Below are 23,820 nucleotides of genomic sequence, written 5' to 3'. Positions count from 1 at the left end.
AAATTCTGCATCACTAAAAGGTGCTTCCATTCTTCAGCTAATCTCAGTTTTGCCTGGATGTCATTCACACTTTGCCCTAAGGAGGTATTTCCCCTCAATTTAGACAATGGATGGGGAACTTGAGGCCAGGGGAGTGGTTGTGGCCCTCTATGCCTTTCCGTCTGGCCCTCTGAACTTTCCCCAGCCACACCCCTTCTCCCTAGACGACACTGCCTCCACACCCTTTTAGAGTTAAATGTATAACTCCGTTTAAACATATAACCAATTTAAGTACAGTTAAACACAATTTAGCACTGTAACCCCAGAAGTAAGTGTTCCAGTTTGTGGACTTTTTTTGGAAGCCGAACATTACACTTTAAATATATATATATATATATTTAAAACAAGTTTAATAACTTCATCTGACAATTAATTAACCTCAACAAGTCAACATACACATACACATCCGTTGAGTTCAGTTTTGTTGCGTTTGTTGACTGAACTAAAAAGTTTCAATAAGTATTATGTTGTTTTTTCAAAAAAGTGTTGTCTGCCCAATTTGTTTTATTTTAAAGACACATATTTTTGCCATTTTGTCACCCCCCTCAGTGATGACACCCAGGGCGGTCCGTACCCACTGCACCCCCCTTCCTACGCCACTGGTGGAACTCAAATCAGAAGCATAACACTCAAAACGAAGCATGTTCAGCTTCCGAACCAAGTTTGCAAACTGGAACATTTACTTCCGAGTTTGCAGTGTTTGGGTTCCAACGGTAGGATGCTGTTGTGCAAGCAAATGCATAAGCAAGATGCTGGTAACTTTCCGGTAAAACAGATTGCAAAATCAGTTGCACAACAAGTTTCCACTAGTACAGCTGTTGCGTTGGATTCCTCTGTTAGGCAACATTAAAACTCAGCAGTCCATTACAGCAAGATCCCTTGATCTACCCAGCATAACTTGATCTGGTATTTCAACTGTATGGAATGATTTAAAATAAAAGATGACGGAGAAACAAGAACTGTTCTGTCATAGGATGTGTGCAACAAAAGAATATATTCCACATAATAGGGCTGTGCAAGTGTACCGTACCTTTAGCTATGCATATTCTCTCCCCACCATTTGGGATATTTTTCCTTTGAGTGGTTCTACAGAGATAGAGCTCAACCACAGGAAAGGGAAAGTCCACAGCTGTGTGGTACAGTCTCCGCTTTACATACAGATGATCCCAGGCACTCAAAACGGAAGCGTGGATCTCAAATCGGAAGCATAACACTCAAAATGGAGCATGTTCGGCTTCCGGAAAAAGTTCGCAAACTGGAACACACACTTCTGGGTTTGCAATGTTTGGGTTCCAAGTTGTTTGAATACCAAGTCGTTTGAGAATCAAGGTACCACTGTATGTGTCTAAGGTGCTACATCCTTGGGAATCATGATACAGTACTAATTCCTAAGTCTTTAATCTCTCTCACTTTATCTGTCTTACAGTGCTGGTTTGTCAGTACTGTAGATGATCCCACTATAGAAGAACTTGCTGAAGAAGCTTGACACAGACAAGATTGACATACTGGTGCTTGTCAAATCGTTTGACTGTGATGGAAAGAGTGGGACACAGTTATCACTGGCTGCACATTCAGCCTCTTCTGTTTGTCCACACTCAGGGTAAAGGTAAAGGGACCCCTGACCATTAGGTTCAGTTACAGATGACTCTGGGGTTGCAGCACACATCTCACTTTACTGGCCGAGGGAGCCAGCGTACAACTTCCGATGTGATGGCCTGGGACTCGGGGTCGGACTCAGAGCCAGAGGAGTCTCAGTCCACACCGGATCCTTTGCCTCAGGCAGCAGCTGAACCTAGTCTGGGGCCTGATTCTGGAGAGCCCCAGTCTGCACAGGTTCCCCTGCAACAAGCACCAGTTGGGCCAAGTCAGGGGCCTGAGCCTGCCTTGGCTCCAGATGTGGGGATTACCTCGTTGCCTTCAGCTGGGCAATCACTTACAGCTGCTCCACTACCAGTCGGGTCAGGAGAGGCTGAGGTGGCCTCTGGGTCTAGTAACCCACCGACATCTCCCGAGCCGAGCTGCAGCGACTGAGGTCTGAGAGAAGGAGAGACCTGAGTACCCGCAGGAGGAGCGCTTGCCTTCGGGCGAGAGAGGGAGGGGAGTCACCGGGAGATCAGGACCGGCCGTTACCCCAACAGAGATAAAAGGCTGCTGGATCCCACCCCAGGTTGCGAGAACAACATTGCTGTTTACCAGAACCTGCCTGTGATCCTGTGCCTGACTTTGCCTGGTTTCCTGCCTCGTGTCCTGCCTTGGACCTGTCGGACTGACTCCTCGCGGAACCCTTGGATTTGGGACCGGACCTGTACCATGTTACTCGGGTTACCCCTGGGCCCAGCACATCTGGGTCATGTGGCCAGCATGACTAAGCTGCTTCTGGCAAACCAGAGCAGTCCACGGAAACGCCATTTACCTTCCCGTCGGAGCGGTACCTATTTATCTACTTGCACTGCGTGCTTCCGAACTGCTAGGTTGGCAGGAGCAGGGACTGGGCAACGGGAGCTCACCCCAACGTGGGGATTTGAACCACCGACCTTCTGATCGGCAAGCCCTGGGCTCTGTGGTTTAACCCACAGTGCCATCAGCGTCCCTCACAGTCAGGGTACTAGCATGTTAATGGATTCACTGCTGTATTGACACATTCTTCAGCCAGTGAGAAAGCTGAGAAGACTTCCCCACACCCTATTTCCCAGATTTTCAATTACTTGCACTCACACATGTATTTGGCATCTGAAGTTGGGAGGACTGTAGTGTGTTCTAATGCTGATGCCTTTTGGGGGGGTCCCTACCTCTGTGGCTGAAAAGAAATTAAGCAGATGAAGTGAAGCTACTCCTACCATTTAGGTTAATGCCTGAAAGAGCTTCACTAGTTAATTTTTTGCATGAGCCTGTTAGGATGTGCAAAACTAGCTTCTTTATTTTAACGACCTTTTCTGTATTTCCTGACTATATTATTGGATAACTATAGGAAGGTAGCAGAATGGCTTTAATATTCTTGCTATTCTGAAAAAGGCTGTTGTGCATATATAATATTTGCTTTCCAGACCTTAGAATAGCCGATCCGCATCATAACAGAAAGCCAGCACATTCATGACTGCATCTTGCATGCATAAAGGCACGTACAATACATAGCTGTCAAGTGTCCCTTATTTGGTGGGACAGTCCCTTATCCCAGCGCCATGCCCCGCCGCTGTCCCTTATTGATGAGGCTTTGTTTGGCTGCTGGCTGGGCTTTCTGCCTTTGGCTCGGAGGGGCTCAGAAGCCGAACATACCTGTGCCCGGAAAATCCCTTATTTTGGCTGCTGATCCCTTATTTTCGAGGCTGCTGGTCCTTTATTTTCAAATCTGTAAATTGACAGCTATGGTACAATATCACCGGCTGACCAACAATTGCATTCTCTAGTCCTCATTGCATTCTCTAGTCCCCATATGAAAAGCAGTAGTGAAAGCTGAAATGAATTCCTTCTGTTCCTTGAGCTTTGTCTGTTTCCTGATGACACTTCCTGCAAGCGATGTTTGTATAGAAAGTCTGCTAGTTTCGTTTCACCCCTTTGCAGTTCTGCAAAACAGTGATTACGGTAAACTTAACACATTTTCTCTCTCTCTCTCTCTCTCCCTTTCGCCTTTTCCTCATTACAGGGAAGGACTCTTCCACTCAGGTGTGTTTTTGTGTAGAAAGCTTGCTAGTCTCATCTCAACTTTTTGAAGTGATGCATATAATTATCTGAGCTTGTGCATATTATGGCATATCAAACCACATCTGTTTGTTTTTTTAATCTGACCATCCTACACGCATATATGCCTCCAGTTGCTGATATACTTTTCTCCAGCAAATGCCCAAACATTTACACATCCTGCTGCTGATCATTTGTTTTTCAATGGAAATTTACTTTGATAAAGTTGGATGTAAGGATATTTGTCCACAGCAGTGGAAGAATAATAGTAACATCAGACCTACCCAGAATAGACTCATTGAAATGAATGAACACAAGTTAGTCATGCCCTTGGCTCTACTCAGAGTAGGAATAGCATTGAATACCATCCCTAGTTTCAGCTTATTTTTACTCTCCTTTATCATTTCAGAGGACTTTTGCTAATAGGAAACTGCAGCAAGGTAAAGGACCACTGGACGCAACTGGCATACTGACAGAATCTGGTAATTGCGAACACATTATTCCCAGGTGTCTGCCTGTTAGCCAGAAGATTGGTGATTCAAGCCCATCCATGGTCGGACACCTGTGGGCAGGATTCAGGGGCCTGAACTAGTTGACCCTTGGGGTCCCGTCCAACTCTACAATTCTATGATTCTATTGTAAGATGTAAAAAAAAATCCACGTTACAAGGCAGACAATAGGTATTTACATTCTCTCATCCAGTGATCCATCTCCTACCTGCTCATTATATCAGAAGGGAAAAACATGCAGAATTAACCATAATAGAATTGCAGAATTGACGTGTATGTACTAGGCAACCTAGAATGCTGCACGCCAGTGCCAATAAAACATTACACCAGAAAGAAATGAAGTATTCTGCAGTGCAATACATGTTCTGGGAGTGGATTCACAAGAGTGCTTAAATATATTAGCAAAGCCTCACAATACTTCACCTGTCTTTTCCCTCACTGTCAGGGCATCTAAAAAGTGGTAAAGTTGGTGGTAGGTATTTTTCAAAGCATGTTAAAGTGGGGTGATGTCATATGTTATGCATTTTGTGTTTTTATGCTGTAAGCTGCCCTGCAATTGTTGGATAAAGAGTGGCATAAATTTAATAAATAAATAAATAAATAATAATAATAATAATAATAATAATAATACCATGTTTATTCTGCTTGCATTTACTTGTCTTCAAAAACCAACTTCACCTTCCCTCATGCAACACCGACCAAAGTTTTTGACATCATACATTTTTGTCCCTGGATTGTGTACCACCACATTTATAATTACACCACCACCTCAGCCCACGCCCCAGCCTTGTGTCTGAAGAGTGTTGGGTGAGATTCTAGCCCTGGATTGGAAAGTAGAGTTCTCAGTGAACAGCTCTCTATCCAGTACAGCTCTCTATCCCCTGTCACCTGTCCCTTGTATTTTCCTTATATGGTGGTGTAATTAATATGGTGGTGTAACATTTTGGAGACCATTCTGAGATCTGGATCACAACAGATTGCTCCATATTTATGCGATTCAGATTGCACAGAGCTTTGTTTACCAAATTCAGGTCTGGCACAAATCAAATCAGTTCATTATTTGGTATTCAGAATGATCAGTTGCACAGCGCTAGCATTTATCCTACAATTAATTTTTGCAGGGAGGATGCTTTCAAGAATTCAGCAGTGGCTACAGATTTTAGGCACCTTAACTGGAAGCAATTCCATTTCCATTCCATGAAAGTACTTTGGAATTCATAGCTTGTGAATTTGCTAGTTCACTTATTGTAAAATGTCTGTTATTATCATTGTTACTTCGAATTGTAGACATGCATAATTCATTTTAAAGTATTTTATTTATATCCCCCCCACTGTAGGACTCCTAGGGGCATTATATACAGGAAATAAAAGGGAAAAAATTGTAATTATCAATTGGTGCAAGAGACACGAAATAAATGCATCACCCATATCACCTTTAATCTTTTCATATTTCTGAGACACCAATCAATAGGTGTCCTTGCATATTGATATTAGATGCATATAAAATAAAGTTTGTCCAGATAGCAAAAATTTATTTATTTATTTCAAGAATTTACATATGCTTAACTACAATAGTCTCTAAGTGGTTTACAAAGATGCAGTACAAAAAAATAAAAATAAATTGAAATTATAATTGAAACTTCAGTTAAAAAGCCCACTGTTTCAAGTGGTGTTAATTATCACTAAGGATCAGGCAGGGGTACTATAAAACAAAACAAAAAACCTTTATTTAAGCAAGCTTTAACTCTTAAGCCTCTGACCCTCCTGCTCTCTCTATACTTTCTGTGCTGAATCGCTTTCTGGTAGCTGTTCCCTTAACTTTTGCCTTCCCTCTGTCACTAAGTCTCTCCCTCTGTCTGCTGTCCTAACTCTCTTACTTAGTTTCACATACTTTGATACACCCACTGGAATTTTTTTTAACAATGCAGTATGTGCTGGAAGTTCAAGAGAGGGGAGGTTGTCTGACCTCAACTGAAAGGGAGTTCCATAAAATTGGACCCGGAATACAAAATGCATGTTTCCTAGCAAATCCAAGCCATGCATCTCAGCCATGCCATAAACAGTGACTCCTGAAGACCACACTGATCAGGCAGAGATATAAGGGATTAGGTGGTCCTGGAGGTATCCTGAACCCAAATTGTTAAGGGCCTTGTAAATTTTAGGTTTCACCCCACTTATGTGGAGGTAATGTTCTGGGCCCTCGTGTAGTTAGGGTTGCCATATTTCAAGTAGTAAAAATCCGGACACCCCTAAGGTTGTTGAGGTTTTTTTAAGGAAAACCCAAAATTGTTGAGCCGAAAGTTGTTGAGTCTATTTCCCCCTGCTCTCCTGCGCGCTCTCTCTCATGAATGATCGCCGGGTGTGGAACACACTTCCGCCCGCAGACAAAGCCACAGCTGTCTGAACATCATACCCTCTATCTAACCTTTGCTCTCTTAGTGGTCTGCCGTGCCCTGTCTGTGACCTTTGTCTCCGTCATACATTGTTCAGGGGGGAAATGACGTGGTGGGAACAGGTGCCAAAATAACATTGTACCACCCCTCGATCTTGGGATTGGAAGAAGTGTAAAGGTCACAGTCCAAAATGTATCTGACTGGTTTTACATATTGTGCTAATAAAAGGAGCCTCTACAGAGCTAGCCGGCAGCTTGTCTTGAAGCGTGCTTGCCAGCGTGCTTCTGCACAGCTCACCTGCATCCAACCTCCTGTCGTCCTCCGTTATTCCTACATCTCTCTCTCTCCCCAACTCTCTCTTCAGCTAGAGTTGGGACTGGCTGGAGACTGGAGGATAGGTTGGAGGCTGCAGGCAGCTGCTGTTAGGTAGCCTAAACAAAGCTCCACTGCATCTCAACACTCTTCGGGACTTCCTCCGCCTTCACTTATGTCCTCTTCAGGCTTCTGAGAGAGTCTCCTGGTGAGCCACGAGGACTCTCCAGCTCTCTCCCATCCTTTCCTGGCATGATTCCATTTATTTATTTCCCAGCACCACACATATACAAGGTCACATGTGAGTGGCACACACATAAGTGAGGGGGATGCCTCCATTATAAGAATATTGATCCTCGCCTGCTAGCATATGGACAGCCACTGCAGACTTTTGGGCACTGCAGTTATGTGGGGGAAAGAATCTGTTCCCCTCAACAATCTAGCACTAGCTGCAATGTTTTGCAACAGCTGGAACCTCTGGACCTGCTTTTCTCACCTTGTCCACAGCCAGTGGCTGTTGGGAGAGGGTGAGATTAAGCTAGTGCATTTTTTCTGGGGTGGGGGGACACAGGGGTATCTATACCCCTAAACATTTTGTGAATCTAAATTTGGCCTCATTGAGGGGCAGTGTTTCAATATGAGTAGGAAAATGAGAGTACCCCTAAACATTTTTTAAGGAAAAAAAGCACTAGATTAAGCTAAGGAAATGGAAGAAACCATTGCTATGATGGGTAAAGCAAAGCAGATTTGCAGCGATAAATGATTGGATAAGAGCAAAAAGGTTAAAGAAAGGGAATTACAAGTAATTTAGATTAGGGGTTGCTGGAAAAGTTTAAAACAGGGATGCAGAAAAGGGAGGCATGGGGAAGTCGTTGAAATTGGGTATAAGGAAAAAAGGTTATGAAATTATACATGTTTATATGTTTGTTTGTTTTTGTATTGTTATTTGTAATGTCTTATAATATATGTTGGAAAACCAATAAAAATTTTATATATATATAAAAAAGAAACCATTGCTATGGCCATGTTATAAATCTGACTCTTCAGCCAAATAATTTGAATACACAGAATACATTTTTCCTGTACTTCCTGCAAACCCACCTAAAATCCCCATGGCAGTTCAATTTCTAAATCCTAAAGAATGCAGGTAGCATTATGTATCCTCCTGAGTTATAAAAATTAAGTTATACATATATAAGGCACCATTTTTAAAATTTGGCATGAAGTATTACTTATACAGAAATCCAATTTTTACATAATGCATGGAAAGTTGGTTAGCTGAGAAACTGGCTCACATGTCTGAAAACCAATGAATTTAAGAAATTTGTTACAGAATAGAAAACACTTCCCGAAAGCTATTTTCAAATTCAGCTTGCAGTTCTCTTCCATATTCCACCATGTCACTGCCCTAGAAAAAAAGAATTAAAATGTTCACTTTGATATGCCTGGAGCTTGTTACTTTATTTGTTTAAATTTTACCATTTTGCTTCAAAACACTTACAACAAGGGAAGCTATGTATTTAAATATTTCTGCTCTCCTGCTCTCCTAGACAATTCAGGTTCTGGTTGGCAACTTATGCACCAGTACAATGAACTAGTAGATTCTCAGTTATTTATACAGATGACTTCCACTTTACAGCAGGGTTACATTCTGAGGATAGAGCGTAAAGCCAAAATGGTGGATAGTCAAAACACATTGGGTTCAATGGCAGGTGGGATTACCAAAGTATTTCCCCCCAGATGCCCACCTCCTATTAATTTCTTTGTATTATTTGTTGTCAAGTGCATAAAGCTTAATGCACACAAGTTACGAGTTACTTTTACTGTAATAACCACAGACATTCACCAAGCTTTTAAAGACAAAAGGGGTTCCAGGTGGCAGTGGTGGAGGAACGGGAGTGTGGTGGAGCAGGTCACCCCGGGTGTCACCACTGGGGGGGGGTGACAAATTGCCGAGTGGCACTCACTGTGGGGCCTGCAGCGCGCCCAAGCCACACGTCTCTCCTGGGAGTGACATGGTGGCTTGAATGCCCGCAGGCTCTGACCTGCCCAAACGGTCCGCCCGCTGCCTCCCCCTCAGCTGTAGGGCGGCTGAGTGAGAGGAGGCAGGCAGACTCCTCAGAGGCCCTGAGGAGTATCCTGCTCCAGCTCGCGCCGCCCTAGGCGCCCGATTGGCTTGCTCCGCCGCTGCCAGGTGGGATTCTTGGGAAATGCATGAGGATAATAATAATAATAATAATAATAATAATAATAATAATAATAATTAATTTATTATTTATACCCTGCCCATCTGGTTGAGTTTGCCCAGCCACTCTGGGCGGCTCCCAATCGAGTGTTAAAAACAATGCAGCGTTAAATATTAAAAACTTCCCTAAACAGGGCTGCCTTCAGATGTCTTTTAAAGATAAGATAGCTGCTTATTTCTTTCATGTATGAAGGGAGGGTGTTCCACAGGGCGGGTACCACTACCAAGAAGGCCCTCTGCCTGGTTCCCTGTAACCTTACTTCTCGCAATGAGGGAACTGCCAGAAGGCCCTCGGTGCTGGATCTCAGTGTCCAGGCTGAACGATGGGGGTGGAGACACTCCTTCAGGTAAACAGGACCGTTTAGGGCTTTAAAGGTCAGCACCAACACTTTGAATTGTGCTTGGAAACGTACTGGATTGCTGACTATGAGACACTGTGATCATTGTGAGAGAGGTTGTGAGTATGTGTGAGGGAGGAAGAAATGGAAAATGGACTAAATCACCTTTTGCTTTTCCCCACCCTGATTGTTTTGTTTTTTATTTCAATTAGAATGGAAATATAATTTTACCTTCTCTACCCACTCCTGCATCTTTAAAATGCACTGGCAAGGAACTGTAGGGGAAAGAGAGACTGGAGCTTACCTTATAAAATTTATGGAAATTTTTGAACATCAGGCGCATATCTCTTACGAAATCTCCCACTGTGTTGTATTTTTCTTTATGCAACTTCTCGGCTAGGCGCTTGAGCCACATGGGTCTCTTTATGACAGCATTAAAATTTTGTATCTGTTAAATCAGCACATCAGAAAAGAATATTTGTAGAATTTCCTGCAATTTCAATTCAAGCACTTGTAACATTTTAAAGAACCATTTCTGCATCAATGTCCCAAATATTGTAGTCAACAAGACTTACTGTAGCTGGATTGTCAACAAAAAGAAAACTTTTAGGCTGACAGCAGATGCTCAAAAGCAGGAACTCGCATTTCTATAAAACAAAAGAAACTGATATTTAAGGGGGCTCAGATAAAATAAGGATCCCATGCTAATAAATATGCATTTGTTATATTTACTTGGAAATACTCCCAGCAATTTCAATGAAATTTGTATTCAAAGAAGTGTCCTTAATATATATCACAACCAAGATAATGTTTCCTTGGTAATGAGATTTTAATTAGCAATTAAGAAATTGTAAATAATCATCATGCTTTACCTGCATAGCTCATTGATTAAATGTGCATATGTACAAAACAAAATTTAACATAAAATTTGAATTTTATTTTATTCTGATGCATGTTTTTCTTTAGAACTTTGGCAAAAGCAATACAGTGGTACCTCGGGTTACATACGCTTCAGGTTACAGACTCCACTAACCCAGAAATAGTGCTTCAGGTTAAGAACATTGCTTCAGAGGGAGAACAGAAATTGTGCCCCTCGGCGCAGCAGCAGCGGGAGGCCCCATTAGCTAAAGTGGTGCTTCAGGTTAAGAACAGTTTCAGGTTAAGAACGAATTAAGTACTTAACCCGAGGTAACACTGTAATATCAACACTGAAAGAGCACACGACCAACTATTTCATGATGGTGCTAAAACCAAGATTTCCAAGACCCTCTTTTCTAGCAAGCCCATCATATTTGTTTTTTAATAGAGCAGTAACAATAACTTTGATAAGCAAAGCTAGCGATGTTGGTCCATATTACTGCTATTTAGTAATCTTAAATAAATATTATGTACTTTTGTGTGTTGATTTGGAGCCCGGTGCCTCAGATCTCTTTAGTCACACCTGGCTTTTGTGTAAGTCAGTGGTTTTCAGTCAATGTGCCATGGCAACACTGGGCTCTGTCCCTCTTGCCTTCCCTCCCTTCCTCTGATGCCCTCTTGTGTCCCTGCCTCCCAAAGGCTTGCGCAGCTGTATGTTGCAGCAGCCCTGGCTGCAAGCTCCTCAGGCAAATGGTGCCTTTGTGGCTGGCTGGTGGGGGGGGGGCTTCCCAGGCCCCTGTGGGCCAGTGTGAGGAGGCACCTCTCTTTGAGGCGGGGGGGGGGGGCAGCTCAGAGATCAGGAGTGGTGGCAGTGGCTGCCCGGAGGACTCCCAAGGAGAAGGGAGAGGAGACTGAGGGACCCCTCCAGAAGGGAGGGTGTTTGAAAAAGGATGAGATGCTGCTGGCTCTGCAGACAAGGGGTGACATAGCTGGGCTCCTGAGCCCCACAGGGGTGCCACAGAAAGAATGTAGTTGGTCAAGGGAGCCATGGACCCAAAAAGGTTGAAAACCTCTGGTGTAAGTGTTTCATTTTGCTGGAGGCTTCAGGCAGTAGAAAGCGGTGATTTAGCTCTTACTTTTTGGAATCTCATAAGGGCTCAGTGAGCCACAGGCATCCTCTGTAAGAAGGGGGTGGTAGCACCATTGAAATACTTTATTGTCACTTGTACAGCTTGTATACAGTGAGATTACACAAGCACCCCCCACTCAGCTCTCTTAGTCTTAATTCCCCTCGTTTACTGATGCACACCCACCAAACCTGAAAGTCAGTTGCCTTATAACATGTTATCTTTTCATTCAGCAGCCTAACAGCCCACGGATAGAAGCTGTTCTTTACCCTGTTGGTGCGACTAATCATGCTTCTATATCTTCTGTCTGGGGGCAGGAGATCAAGAAAGTGCCGGCCAGGGTGTAAATCATCCCCGAGAATTTTCCTCACTCTCCTGAGACAACATTCTTCCACTATTTCATCCAGCGGATTCACAGGACAGCCCATAATATCTTATGCTGTATTCACCACCCTCTGTAAGCACTTCCTATCAGTTGATGTCAAACCAGCGTACCACACCATGATGCAGTATGAAAGGACACTTTCTATTGTTGACAGGTAGAAGGAGATCATCAAATGTTGATTGACATCATCCTTCTGCAGTACTCTGAGGAGATGGAGTCTCTGTTGGGCTTACTTGTTGGGGGACTTGGATTGACTCTGAACCCATAAACCCTGACAGATGGTCTTTTAGATATTTGGTTCCTAAGCCATTTAGGGCTTTTATGCTAGTGTTAATACCTTGAGTTATATATATTTGATAGCAGTTTCCTCTAAGGCTTAATGAATGGGGAAAAAGGTTTCGATCATCCCAGATTTTTAAGCAATTAATGTCACAGCCCTCTTTTTCCTATGTTTCCTGTCATTTAACTGAAGCAGAAAAAGGTTGATGTAGCTCACCACAATTGTCCTGCCACGCATCTTCCATCTCAGAACCAGGTGCTCTTCACGGTGACGGTCGCTTGCTGGTTTGGGGCATTGGCAAAAGGTGCATTTCCACCTATTTCTGGAAAGCAGAACAAAGTGTGATAATACCATTGAATGCAATTTGCATTTAATACTGCCACACTGGTAGCTGTTGATTATAATGTTTTATGATTAATTCTGCAAGTTTGCCATACAACCAGGTCGTTCTTAAACAAACAATGCTTTCAGACAAAAAGACATAGGATAACAGATCCTTGGCTGAATAAGCATCAGAACAAATAAGAAGAAAAGGCCTTAGTCACAGGACCAGTCCAATACATCTTGGCACCTGAGGGGTGAGTGAATATCTACATTGGGAACTAGGAGGGAATCAAATCAACCATACCTGATGCTTGAAATAGAATACCTGATAGGAATCAAAGGAAATCAATCTTACCTGTTGGTTGAAGTCGAAATCAAAAGCTGTCATGGGGCAGGGGGAAAGGGGCTCACTCTGATTAACGGCAGGTGGGTGCAGACCCCAGCAGACCCCAGAGGGCAGACCCTGCCATTTCCTCCCTAGGTTTGGGAGGAGAGTAGCAGCATCTCCTGTTCACTGACTGCTGCGGAGGTGGCACAGGGTGGGCTGCCAAGGCGACATAATAACCAGCCTTCAAGGAGCATTCCTTTGAAGCCAGGTCAGCTGCCCCTGTGGATCCTGCTGTAGGCCAAATTGAATAAAATATGGGGGGGGGAGGTAAGCCCCAGTCCGCATAATCGAACACATGATTCAGTGCACCCACACCATTTGAATGGCAATGGCCATCAACGTTTGGGGTGCCCGGCTCCCTCATCTTTTATTGGGGGGGCTGAAGGCAGCTTGGCCCCTTGGGAGTTGCCTCACCTTACCTCCTGGGTGGGCCAGCCCTGGTTAGTCATAATAATCATTCTTATTAAGCACCAATGGGATAGGTGTTCTATAAAAGAAAGTAATGCTACGCAGTTGGCTATAACATATTACTGAAAACTACTGTTATAGTTTTGTTTACCTTGGCTAATATTCATTAACCTGTTACAATATGTTTTAATCTGTGCAGTTTTCCTTATACAGACTTGCACCTTAACTCAACATGAGAACAATATGAATATGAATAATATGAAAAATGGCGTGAAATGCAAACCACACTACTGCCAACATTAATTCAGATGTCCACAGTTGAGATGCCTAGAGCTTAACAAGTTATTGTTGGGCTTCAAATAGATGCAGTTTTAGCCTGAGTCATGGGCTACAATTCATGTTGTGTGACTTTGCACTACTTAGCAAATGTAGCAGATGCTTTAGTTGTAAGATATTGATGTTGTTATTTCATAGATCAGCTTAATACAGAAATTGAGGTGGAGAAACTACCTTTTCTCAGCAGATATTTTCGGGATATGGCAATCTTCATGAAAGCATCTGGGGCATGAACTGCAGCATATCAGTGAATCTTCTTTCTTACACACAATACATACATCATCATGTTCAGACTAAAGAGGAAAAAACAGTGACTGTAAAAAATAAATTTATCAGAATGCGTGGGGGGGGTGAGTTTTAATATGTGGTGTTTCTTGTACACCACCTTGTGAGGGCAAAAGCCCTGAATTGTGGTTTAAAAGGATATTCAGCTGGCAGACACATCATCATTATCAAAATAAACAACGGTGTGGAAAATTGGATTTTAAAAAAAACAGATTTTGTTATTTTTGATGCAACAAATAACCTTTGGTAGTTTTCTTTAAATATATTCAGTTTATTACATGATATATATACTCAGCATCTTCCTATTTTCTTGGTTTAGTACTTATGTGACAACCTGAAGAGCAGGAAGCTAACACAAGTAACATTTATTGGACCCTAAAAGGTAAGCCGAGAGAGTGTTTATATAAGGTTCCCTTGTAAAATTACTCACTGTTGACTCACTGTTGATTAGACTACCACTGGTAACACTAATAAATGGCCATGACTGACTTTTCAGGTTCTGCCCCTGTTTTATTTAATTATTTTATTTTATTCATATGTTTATATATTTTTTATTCCTTTTATAAGTTGCATATGTGAAGCTGAGCTTATTTTATCAGGACATTCTTCATTTTCTTGATCCAACCTTCCCCCAACATTTTTGGCAGGAAGCCAACACAGGTAACATTTACTGGGCCCTATAATAAGCAGTGGACACGGGTGGTGCTGTGGGTTAAACCACAGAGCCTAGGACTTGCCGATCAGAAGGTTGGCAGTTCGAATCCCCGTGACGGGGTGAGCTCCCGTTGCTCGGTCCCAGCTTCTGCCAACCTAGCAGTTCAAAAGCACATCAAAGTGCAAGTAGATAAATAGGTACCGCTCCAGCGGGAACGTAAACGGCGTTTCCGTGTGCTGCTCTGGTTCGCCAGAAGTGGCTTAGTCATGGTGGCCACATGACCCGGAAGCTGTCTGCAGACAAACGCCGGCTCCCTCGGCCAATAAAGCGAGATGAGCGCCGCGACCCCAGAGTTGGCCACGACTGGACCTAATGGTCAGGGGTCCCTTTACCTTTATAATAAGCAGAGAGGGTGTTTAGATAAGGTACCCTTGTAAAATTACTCACTGGTCATGGCTGACTTTTCAGCTTCTGAATAAAGATAATTCCTCTTTCTCCTGTTTTTGTTTTATTCCTTTTATAAGTTGCATATGTGAAACTGAGCTTATTTTATCAGGGAATTCTGCATTTTCTTGATCCAACCTTCCCCCAACCTTATTTGGACTGCTACCTTGGATGGCTCCCATATCTCCTAGGGGAGAGCGAACTCAGGTAGTGAGTGCCAAAACATGGACACTGGGAAACAAGAGGAAGTTATCACCATGTTTAGGAAAACCTGGGATTTGCAGCAGTACAAACAATATTTAGGGAACAACCCTAAAGAATCAAAACCTCCCCAAATCAGCTCAGTCAGGACTAAACATGTACATCAATTACAAAATGCTGAGTGTCATTTGGAAATACATAGAAAAGCCCCTTATACCATATAGGTGGGGCAGCCCCATTTGCTTCCAATGTCTGCAAAATACAGGCTTCTTTCTCTGCTTCTTTCACTAGATGCCCATTCTGAGCACAGGACTGGCAACATTGCTTGCACTCAGCAATGTAGCAACTCCCACCAGGGCTTGGGGCAGACCAGAGTTGTTCAGCGTTTTTTAGGGCAGCCGCCAATTTCAGGGAAGGGAAGTGGCTCCACTCAAAACACCTAGGAACTACCTTGCCACCCACAGGCTCCCCTGCCACCCAGAATCCCAAGACACTGTGCTGCCCTACAGACCCAGGTGCCACCCTACAGATACCCCCTACCGCCACTACCTGGCACAGACCACCATCCCCCATGCCTCTGGCTAGCTACACTAGTAGCTAAGCTTGGTTGCCAAGCACACAACTGTCAGCTGGTTTTTGAGCAATTGGGAACCCCATTCAAGGGGCTTTGGCAGTGGGATGAGACACCCCGCCTGCCAATCATGTTGTGACATAATGGCGCCATGTGGATTGTCCCATCTACCTGCCAAAGTTGGCCCACATGGAGAGGCCAGATAAAATTTGCCAGAAAGGTACCCCATTACTTAGCTTAAAGCATAGCTTACTTCTTTGGCAGTGTGAGCACTTGTAGTGGAAATTTCAAAGAAACTGTGAGCAGGATCCCTGCCTTTGACTAAGATTGCACTCTCGTGTCATGTCTCAATAAGAGTTTTGTAATAAATAATTGGCTAAGGGATTGAGCCCTCGTTGTCATCATTGGCACTAGATTTTGTCCTTCATGTGTGCCACCATCATTTTGTGGGGCAGGCAAGCTGGACAAAGAGCCTCCCACCACAATGCCTATTGAATTGCAAATCTCACTCACACATGAAGCTTCTTCTCTCTCATTTTTTGTTTTTCTTTGTTATATATTATGTTTTGTATTGCCTTATTTAGATGTAAACTGTGGCACAGTGGTACCTCGGGTTAAGTACTTAATTCGTTCCGGAGGTCCGTTCTTAACCTGAAACTGTTCTTAACCTGAAGCACCACTTTAGCTAATGGGGCCTCCTGCTGCCGCTGCACCGCCACTGCATGATTTCTGTTCTCATCCTGAAGCAAAGTTCATAACCCAAGGTACTATTTCTGGGTTAGCGGAGTCTGTAACCTGAAGCGTATGTAACCTGAAGCATATGTAACCTGAGGTACCACTGTACAACCATTTTGGGTGAGGGGAAATATCTAAATACATAAGTGAATAAATAAACTGTGCATATGCTAGTTTAAATCAAGTAAAACTGTTAAGGAAATGTTTACCATCATTGTTGTCCTGTTGGAATTTTGTGGTGGATCAGGTAGCTGTCCCCTCTGAAATAAACATGACATTTATTAGGTTTACTGTGAGGCATAATCAGAATCCCAAAACATCACCTGAATTTAGGAAGTGAACTCATAAGAAATTAGACACCTTACTACGGATATATGTTTATAATCTAGTAGGAGAATGTTTCATTCCGCTGGGACATTCTGCTGCTAACCTTAAAGTTGCCATGCATGAACAATGATATGTAAAAGTTGGTTCTGATGTGAAACTGCTGAATTACATTCATTTGAGCCTGAAGAGAAACAGTGGTTTCTTAGCCCACTGCAAATGTTAATTGACTCAGTACAGTGGTACCTCGGGTTAAGTACTTAATTCATTCCGGAGGTCTGTTCTTAACCTGAAACTGTTCTTAACCTGAAGCACCACTTCAGCTAATGGGGCCTCCTGCTGCTGCTGCGCCACCAGAGCACGATTTCTGTTCTCATCCTGAAGCAAAGTTCTTAAAACCGAGGTACTATTTCTGGGTTAGCGGAGTCTGTAAACTGAAGCGTATGTAACCTGAAGCGTATGTAACCCAAGGTACCACTCTATTACTAAGGGCTCATCCACACTTATTTGTCCCTCCGCTTTCCCCAGGGAAAACCTGCTGCTTGGGGTTGAATTGGAACAAATGGCAATTCATTTTCCTCTGACCTCACTGTCAGGTACAAGGAAGCAACCTTGCACGCCTCCCGTTAGCAAGGGTGGGGTTGGGATAACAGATAGTCAGGGAAAGTACACTTTGTGGTTTTTGATGAAGCACCCAAGCTCCGTCTGTTCCTCTTCCTCTATCTTTATTCTCCTCCCTCTTTATTGCGTAAGAATGTTGTGAAGGTAACTCCAGTTATATAGTGTAGAATTTGAAGCTATCATTATAAATCTATCTATTTATCTCCCACCTTTTCCCCTAGGGGACTCAAGGCAGCTTAAAAATAAATACTCATTTTAAGAATAAAATATGTGGATTTTTATCTGTAATGGTATCTTCTGAAATTCCTTTGGAGTTGCAAGTAAGAAAATGAGGCATTAAAATTACGGCTGTTACAAGTGAACTGCATACCTTTATTAATGTGTCTAATGAAGTCTTCCCACATTGGATACTTCTCCTCCACCATTTCCAGTGTTTACGTCCTCCTTCACTCTCAAATTGTGATGGCGTGAGCCACTTTCCATTGGGACCCTCAATACTTTTTCTTGAAACTCCTTTGACAAACAGAACAGTCTCATTAATGTTATGCATCTATACCAGGCAATAAGCAACCTCGGCCCGCCAGATGTTTGGGGACTACAACTCCCATGATCCCTAGTGAACAGGACTGGTGGCCAGGGATGATGGGAAATGTAGTCCCAAAACATCTGGCGGGCCGAGGTTGCCTATGCCTGACCTATCCCATTCAGTAGACTTCACTGAAGAGAGAAAGAAGCAAAGATGGTGGTGTGGAAGTCGGAAAGAAACTTCAGGCTGATCACGGCTAATGCCAAACTTCAGGGCCCCTCAGAATAAACCAGCCCATCACCACGGCTAGACTCCCTGCCACCTGCTTTCCTCCCTGCCCCCCTTCCTCCTGTACACGGTCACAATAAATTGTTTCTTTATTTTTTGAAAAAATGGGAGCAATCGCCAATTACTTTTCATTCAGATTTATGGGTTGTGATAACTGCCATGTATAAATGTAGATTAATGCATTAATGATAAAGAGAATCAACATGGCACTGTTCTGTTACAAAAACAAAACATTTAAAGCTAAATAAAATCATTTAAGCATGAATTAATAAATAGGGAAAGATTTCAAAAGCACTGATTGCACCATTGTGGTACTGATAGAATTATTTTAGGCTTGCCCAGGTCCACAGGATACTGTGGAATATAATTAAAGAGCTTTATAGGATATTAGTATTCGAAGTATTCCCAGAAAATAAAAGATACTCACAGACCACCCACATTTATGCACATTTATGTAAACACCATTTTTTAAATTTGCTGTTGGTATCACATTCCTTAAACAGATGTAATTATACATTTACTCTTCCAAATGATTACCTGTTGCAAATATATCCGTATGTAAAATGCCTTCTGCTGTTCCACAGGTTACGGGCAGTGTCGTGCCCTGGAAATCCAGACTTTGCTCTTGTGTCCCTTTTCCAAGATGAAATGAAGAAACGGATGTCAAAGGTTACAGTTCCCATATGTTGGGCTGCCAACAAATGACAGCAGTCCTAAGGCAACCGGCTCACTGACATTTCTGGAAGCTTTCTAATCATGATGTGTCTTACGGAAACTCAAAAGAGGACCTACTAGTCGTGCTGCATCCAGAAAATGTGCATCTTATGGGGGCCCAGAGAAGGGCCTTCTCTACTGTGGCCCCCACATTACAGGGGAATGCAGCTGCTCTGCCTGCTGGTGAAAACTTACTTATTTGCATAGGCACTCCTGGGCAATGATCCTTAGGACCAGCTTTACTGAACTTTGAATATGCTGGTTTATGTTTTATCGTTATTCTGGCGAACTGGTTTTATTTTGTAAACCACATTGTTATATTTCACAATCAACACCAGCCTATCAATAATTTTCAATACATAAATTAATGCACAAGTATGTCATTTGGGACGCGGGTGGCGCTGTGGGTAAAACCTCAGCGCCTAGGACTTGCCGATCGCATGGTCGGCGGTTCGAATCCCCGTGGCAGGGTGAGCTCCCGTTGTTCGGTCCCAGCCCCTGCGCACCTAGCAGTTCGAAAGCACCCCTAAGTGCAAGTAGATAAATAGGTACCGCTTTATAGCGGGAAGGTAAACGGCGTTTCCGTGTGCTGCGCTGGTGCTGGCTCGCCAGAGCAGCTTCGTCACGCTGGCCACATGACCCGGAAGTGTCTCTGGACAGCGCTGGCCCCCGGCCTCTTAAGCGAGATGGGCGCACAACCCCAGAGTCGGACACGACTGGCCCGTACGGGCAGGGGTACCTTTACCTTTATGTCATTTGTGGTGGCAGGCAGAGGACTGAAACAGTGAATGCATGGCTGGAAAAAGACTTGAACAAGGCTTTGTGGTTCAAACACTGACTATACCATTTCTCAAATGCTAATGATTTTTGTTTCTTTTTGGCTATATATCTTTAAGGCTCAACTGGTAGGTTTAGTCCCCAATACAAGATGATTTACCAATTTCTAGGCTTTCATATAGTGGCCGTAAGTCTTGATATGCTGCCAGGTTACTGCTGCAGAAGATCTCCTCTATTGCTGACGGATCGCTCTGAATCCTCTCAAGGACATCGTATACCACTCGTTGAATATCATTTGGATTTGCAGTTACCCAATCATGCCAATTCTAGAAAGAAACAATACAAGGTTTTTCAGATCTCTGTCTTCAAAACATCTTTTAGACTGAAAATACAGAGTAACTTTCCCATTTCCCACCAGATCTAACAGCAGATTAGTTAGATATTTATCCTAGCACAATCAAAGGAAGCAGAAATTGTCATTTATCCTCCTTTGCCAAGTTCAAATACCTTGCACAGCTTACATGTCTCTGAACACTAATATCCTATCCTATGCCTTTTATCAATGGCAGAGGAAGACTCAAGGCCACTTTTTCAGAAACAAGCCACAACCTGGATGGAATCGTAGAACCAGCGCCAAGGGCATTCTGGCAGTTCCCTCACTACAAGAAGTGAGTTTACAGGGAACCAGGCAGAGGGCCTTTTCAATAGCGGTGCCCGCCCTGTGGAACGCTCTCCCATCAGATGTCAAGGAAATAAACAACTATCCAACTCTTAGAAGACATCTGAAGGCAGCCCTGTTTAGGGAAGTTATTAATGTTAAATGCTGTATTGTGTTTTTGGGAGTGGTTGGTGAAACCTAGCCAGATGGGTGGAGTATAAATAATAAATTATTATTATTATCGTAGAATTGTGCAATTGGAAAGGGCCCTGAGAATGATTGAGTCCAACCCTCTGCAATGGATGAATATGCAGCTGTCCTGTGCGGGGATCAAACCTGCAGTCTTGGTGTTATCAGCACCATGTTCTAACCAACTTAGCTATCCAGGCTGCTGCTATTTCATTTCATTTCACTTTTAATTTGTATACCATCTTTCTATATCGCTATACACAAGACAGTTTACAATATGAAGAAACAACAAAATATACAAGGACACACATAACAATCCGGTGCAAAACAAACTAGTCATAATAAAAATATGACTTAAAAGAAATATCTTATATCAAATAAAGGAATATGTGATAATCAGTTAGAATAAAACACAACACTCCCAAAGTATCAATAAATAATAATTAAACAGAAATTCACTCTCAACAATAGAAAGAAATCATTACTAAATTATAATCAATTAAAAACAGCAAATTTACAATGCATTAAAAAGTATGTTAAAAAATTGAATTGAGCAACAAAGTAGGAATTTAAGCAGAAAATAATTGCATCAGTTAGATACAATAGTCACCTTAAAATCTTCTTCAGAGATTATATTCTTGTCTCGTAGGCCATAGAGAAAAGGAAACAAATCTCTAATTGCAGCAGAAATCTCCATTTTATGGGCTCTGAACCACTCCAAAATTTCAGCTGAAGTACCTGGAGCAGACATACTACAAACAACACAAAACTATGTTTTAAAGACCTTGGAAATCATGTGGTTTTTAAACAAGCAAAATTAAGCATTATCTAGCGTTTATCTAGAATGATTCTCAAAAATGAGAAACCCTATCATGGAATCCTTAGCCTTAGATCAGGCTGTGGAATTAATTGTGTTGCGATTTCCTCTTTCCACTTCGACGCAGCTTTAGGTGTTCCTTGCGAATAACACCAACCCGGGTTAATGTATCCTGGTCTTCTTCTGCATTTAATCTGAGTACCCACCTGTTGCAGAAGTGGGGTCCCTCCGGGGTCTGTCGCTCTTTTGCGAGAGGGAGTCTAGCGCAGACGGGAAGCATGTTTCCCATGGACAGCCTTTTCCTTGTGAAGGAGATCAACCTGTCCCTTGACTTACCTTTCTGCTTTGACTGAGCGGAGATGGGGCTGTGAGGAAGGGGCTGAAGAAAGCAGGAGGAGGAATTCCCCGTCCAGAAGAGCGAGAGAAAACGAAAGGAAACTCAACGTCTTCCAGTCGAGGGCTGGCGCTGCCTGCTCTGAGCTGCGCTCGGGGAGAAGTGAGGAACTCTGCCCGTTTCATGGAAAGGAAATCATCACGGACACAGAAATCAGAAAAGAAACCGAAACTGGAGGAACGCTTGATGATAAACCATGAGTTTTCCCCCTGCCCCGTGAGTCAAAACTGTGCATAAGATATTTCTCACGTTAAAAGAAATATTACTCTTGTCAGACTCTGACTTGAGAGGCCCCTCCCGTCCTCCATCACAGATCATGACCACAGCCTGCAGGTAAGGATTTGTGTGGGATCCAGTCCAGGGATTTCTGACTAGTTCCTTCAGTGCCTCTGAATGACTGTGGGTGATCTCTATGGTGTGAACTTAAAGCGATGGTTGATTGATTGATTGATTGATGGATGGATGGATGGATGGATGGATGGAATTTATATACCACCCTACACCCAGAGGTCTCAGGGCAGTTCACATAAAAGATCAACATAAAAACCACAGTATCTATAATCAAAATAAAAACAACAACACAATAACACCCTCCAAGAAAGAGCCACATTTTAAAAGAGTAAGGTAAAGGGACCCCTGACAGTTAAGTCCAGTCGCGGACGACTGTTCCTTCAGTGCCTCTGAATGACTGTGGGTGATCTCTATGGTGCGAACTTAAAGCGATGGTTGAGCAGAGCCATTAACACACACACACACACACACACACACACACATATACATACATACATACATACATACATACATATACATACACACACCCACACCACCCTATACCCGAAAAGATCAGCATAAAAACCACAGTATATATAACCAAAACAAAAACAACAACCCAATAACACCCCTCCACAAGAAAGAGCCACATTTTAAAAGGGTATAAGATGTCAATCCGCCTGCCAACCTAGCAGTTCGAAAGCACCCCCGGGTGTAAGTAGATGAATAGGGACCGCTTACTAGCGGGAAGGTAAACGGCGTTTCCGTGTGCTGCACTGGTGCTGGCTCGCCAGAGCAGCTTCGTCATGCTGGCCACGTGACCCGGAAGTGTCTGCGGACAGCGCTGGCTCCCGGCCTATAGAGTGAGATGAGCGCACAACCCTAGAGTCTGTTAAGACTGGCCCGTACGGGCAGGGGTACCTTTACCTTAAGATGTCAATCAGGCAAAGCCCTGGTTAAAAAGGAATGTTTTTGCCTGGCGCCTAAAGGTGCATAATGAAGGCACCAGGTGAACTTCCCTGGGGAGAGCATTCCACAGATGGGGAGACACTGCATGAGTTTGAGAAAAGTCTGGCAGGGATGGGGGAACCCTTTTAAGTCCATGAGCTGCGTTCCCTGCTAGACAAACCATTCAGGGGCCGGATGCGTTGGTTGGAGAGGCCGGAAGGAAAAGGTGGTGGAGCAATATATACATGAATTTACTTGCACACTCCTCTCTATCATCCAAGCAGGGAAGAAGCATTATCAGAGTTCGAGGACACATTGTGGCTTGGCAGAAACACTCAAGGAGTGTGCAATGGAGGGCTGTGTTAAAGTTATATGCAGTGCTATTTTTCTAGACAACGAGGTGCCAGAACTCACAATGAATGCCTTTCTTCTTCCCTTATAATGGCAATGGTGCCCACCTGAGAATTCCAGCGACTTCTGGCTGAAAAAAGCCCTGGTTATATGTTTAATGCAAATATAATGCTATGTTTGTTGTGGGTTGTTGTTGTTTTGTATGGGGACAGAACTGGTGTTTTTTCACTGGGTGTGGTGGTGACTGCATCTGGAGCTATAAGCCTCCTGATTTAACAAGAGGTCTGAAATCTGAGCACCTGCCTATGTAAATGTGTAACTAGAGCTGCTTACAACACAGAGAGAGACAAAGGTCCTGTGAGATGCCAGCATGCAGAGAACGGAGAGAGGTGCATTTTGAATTTAGCGATAAAAACTATGTTTAAATTCTCTCTG

General features: G+C 43.2%; 1 protein-coding gene across 1 annotated transcript; it reads right to left on the bottom strand.

The window, feature by feature from the left end:
• Positions 1–8,112: 8,112 nt before the first annotated feature.
• LOC128414425 (nuclear body protein SP140-like protein) lies at positions 8,113–22,128 on the bottom strand. Its single transcript, XM_053389675.1, has 11 exons — positions 21,759–22,128; positions 21,216–21,357; positions 19,919–20,084; positions 18,805–18,900; positions 17,824–17,966; positions 16,718–16,768; positions 13,792–13,910; positions 12,378–12,483; positions 10,087–10,158; positions 9,816–9,959; positions 8,113–8,336 (listed from the first exon to the last, which is right to left on the bottom strand). The coding sequence occupies exons 2-11, from the start codon at positions 21,354–21,356 to the stop codon at positions 8,256–8,258; spliced, it is 1,119 nt and encodes a 372-aa protein (XP_053245650.1). The 5' UTR covers position 21,357; positions 21,759–22,128; the 3' UTR covers positions 8,113–8,255.
• Between the last annotated feature and the right edge of the window lie 1,692 nt (positions 22,129–23,820).

The sequence above is a fragment of the Podarcis raffonei genome, chromosome 5 (genome assembly GCF_027172205.1).
Source record: "Podarcis raffonei isolate rPodRaf1 chromosome 5, rPodRaf1.pri, whole genome shotgun sequence".
Taxonomy (NCBI): Eukaryota; Metazoa; Chordata; class Lepidosauria; order Squamata; family Lacertidae; genus Podarcis; species Podarcis raffonei.
Note: the sequence above shows the minus strand (reverse complement) of the source record. Positions and strands in the feature narration are given on the sequence as shown.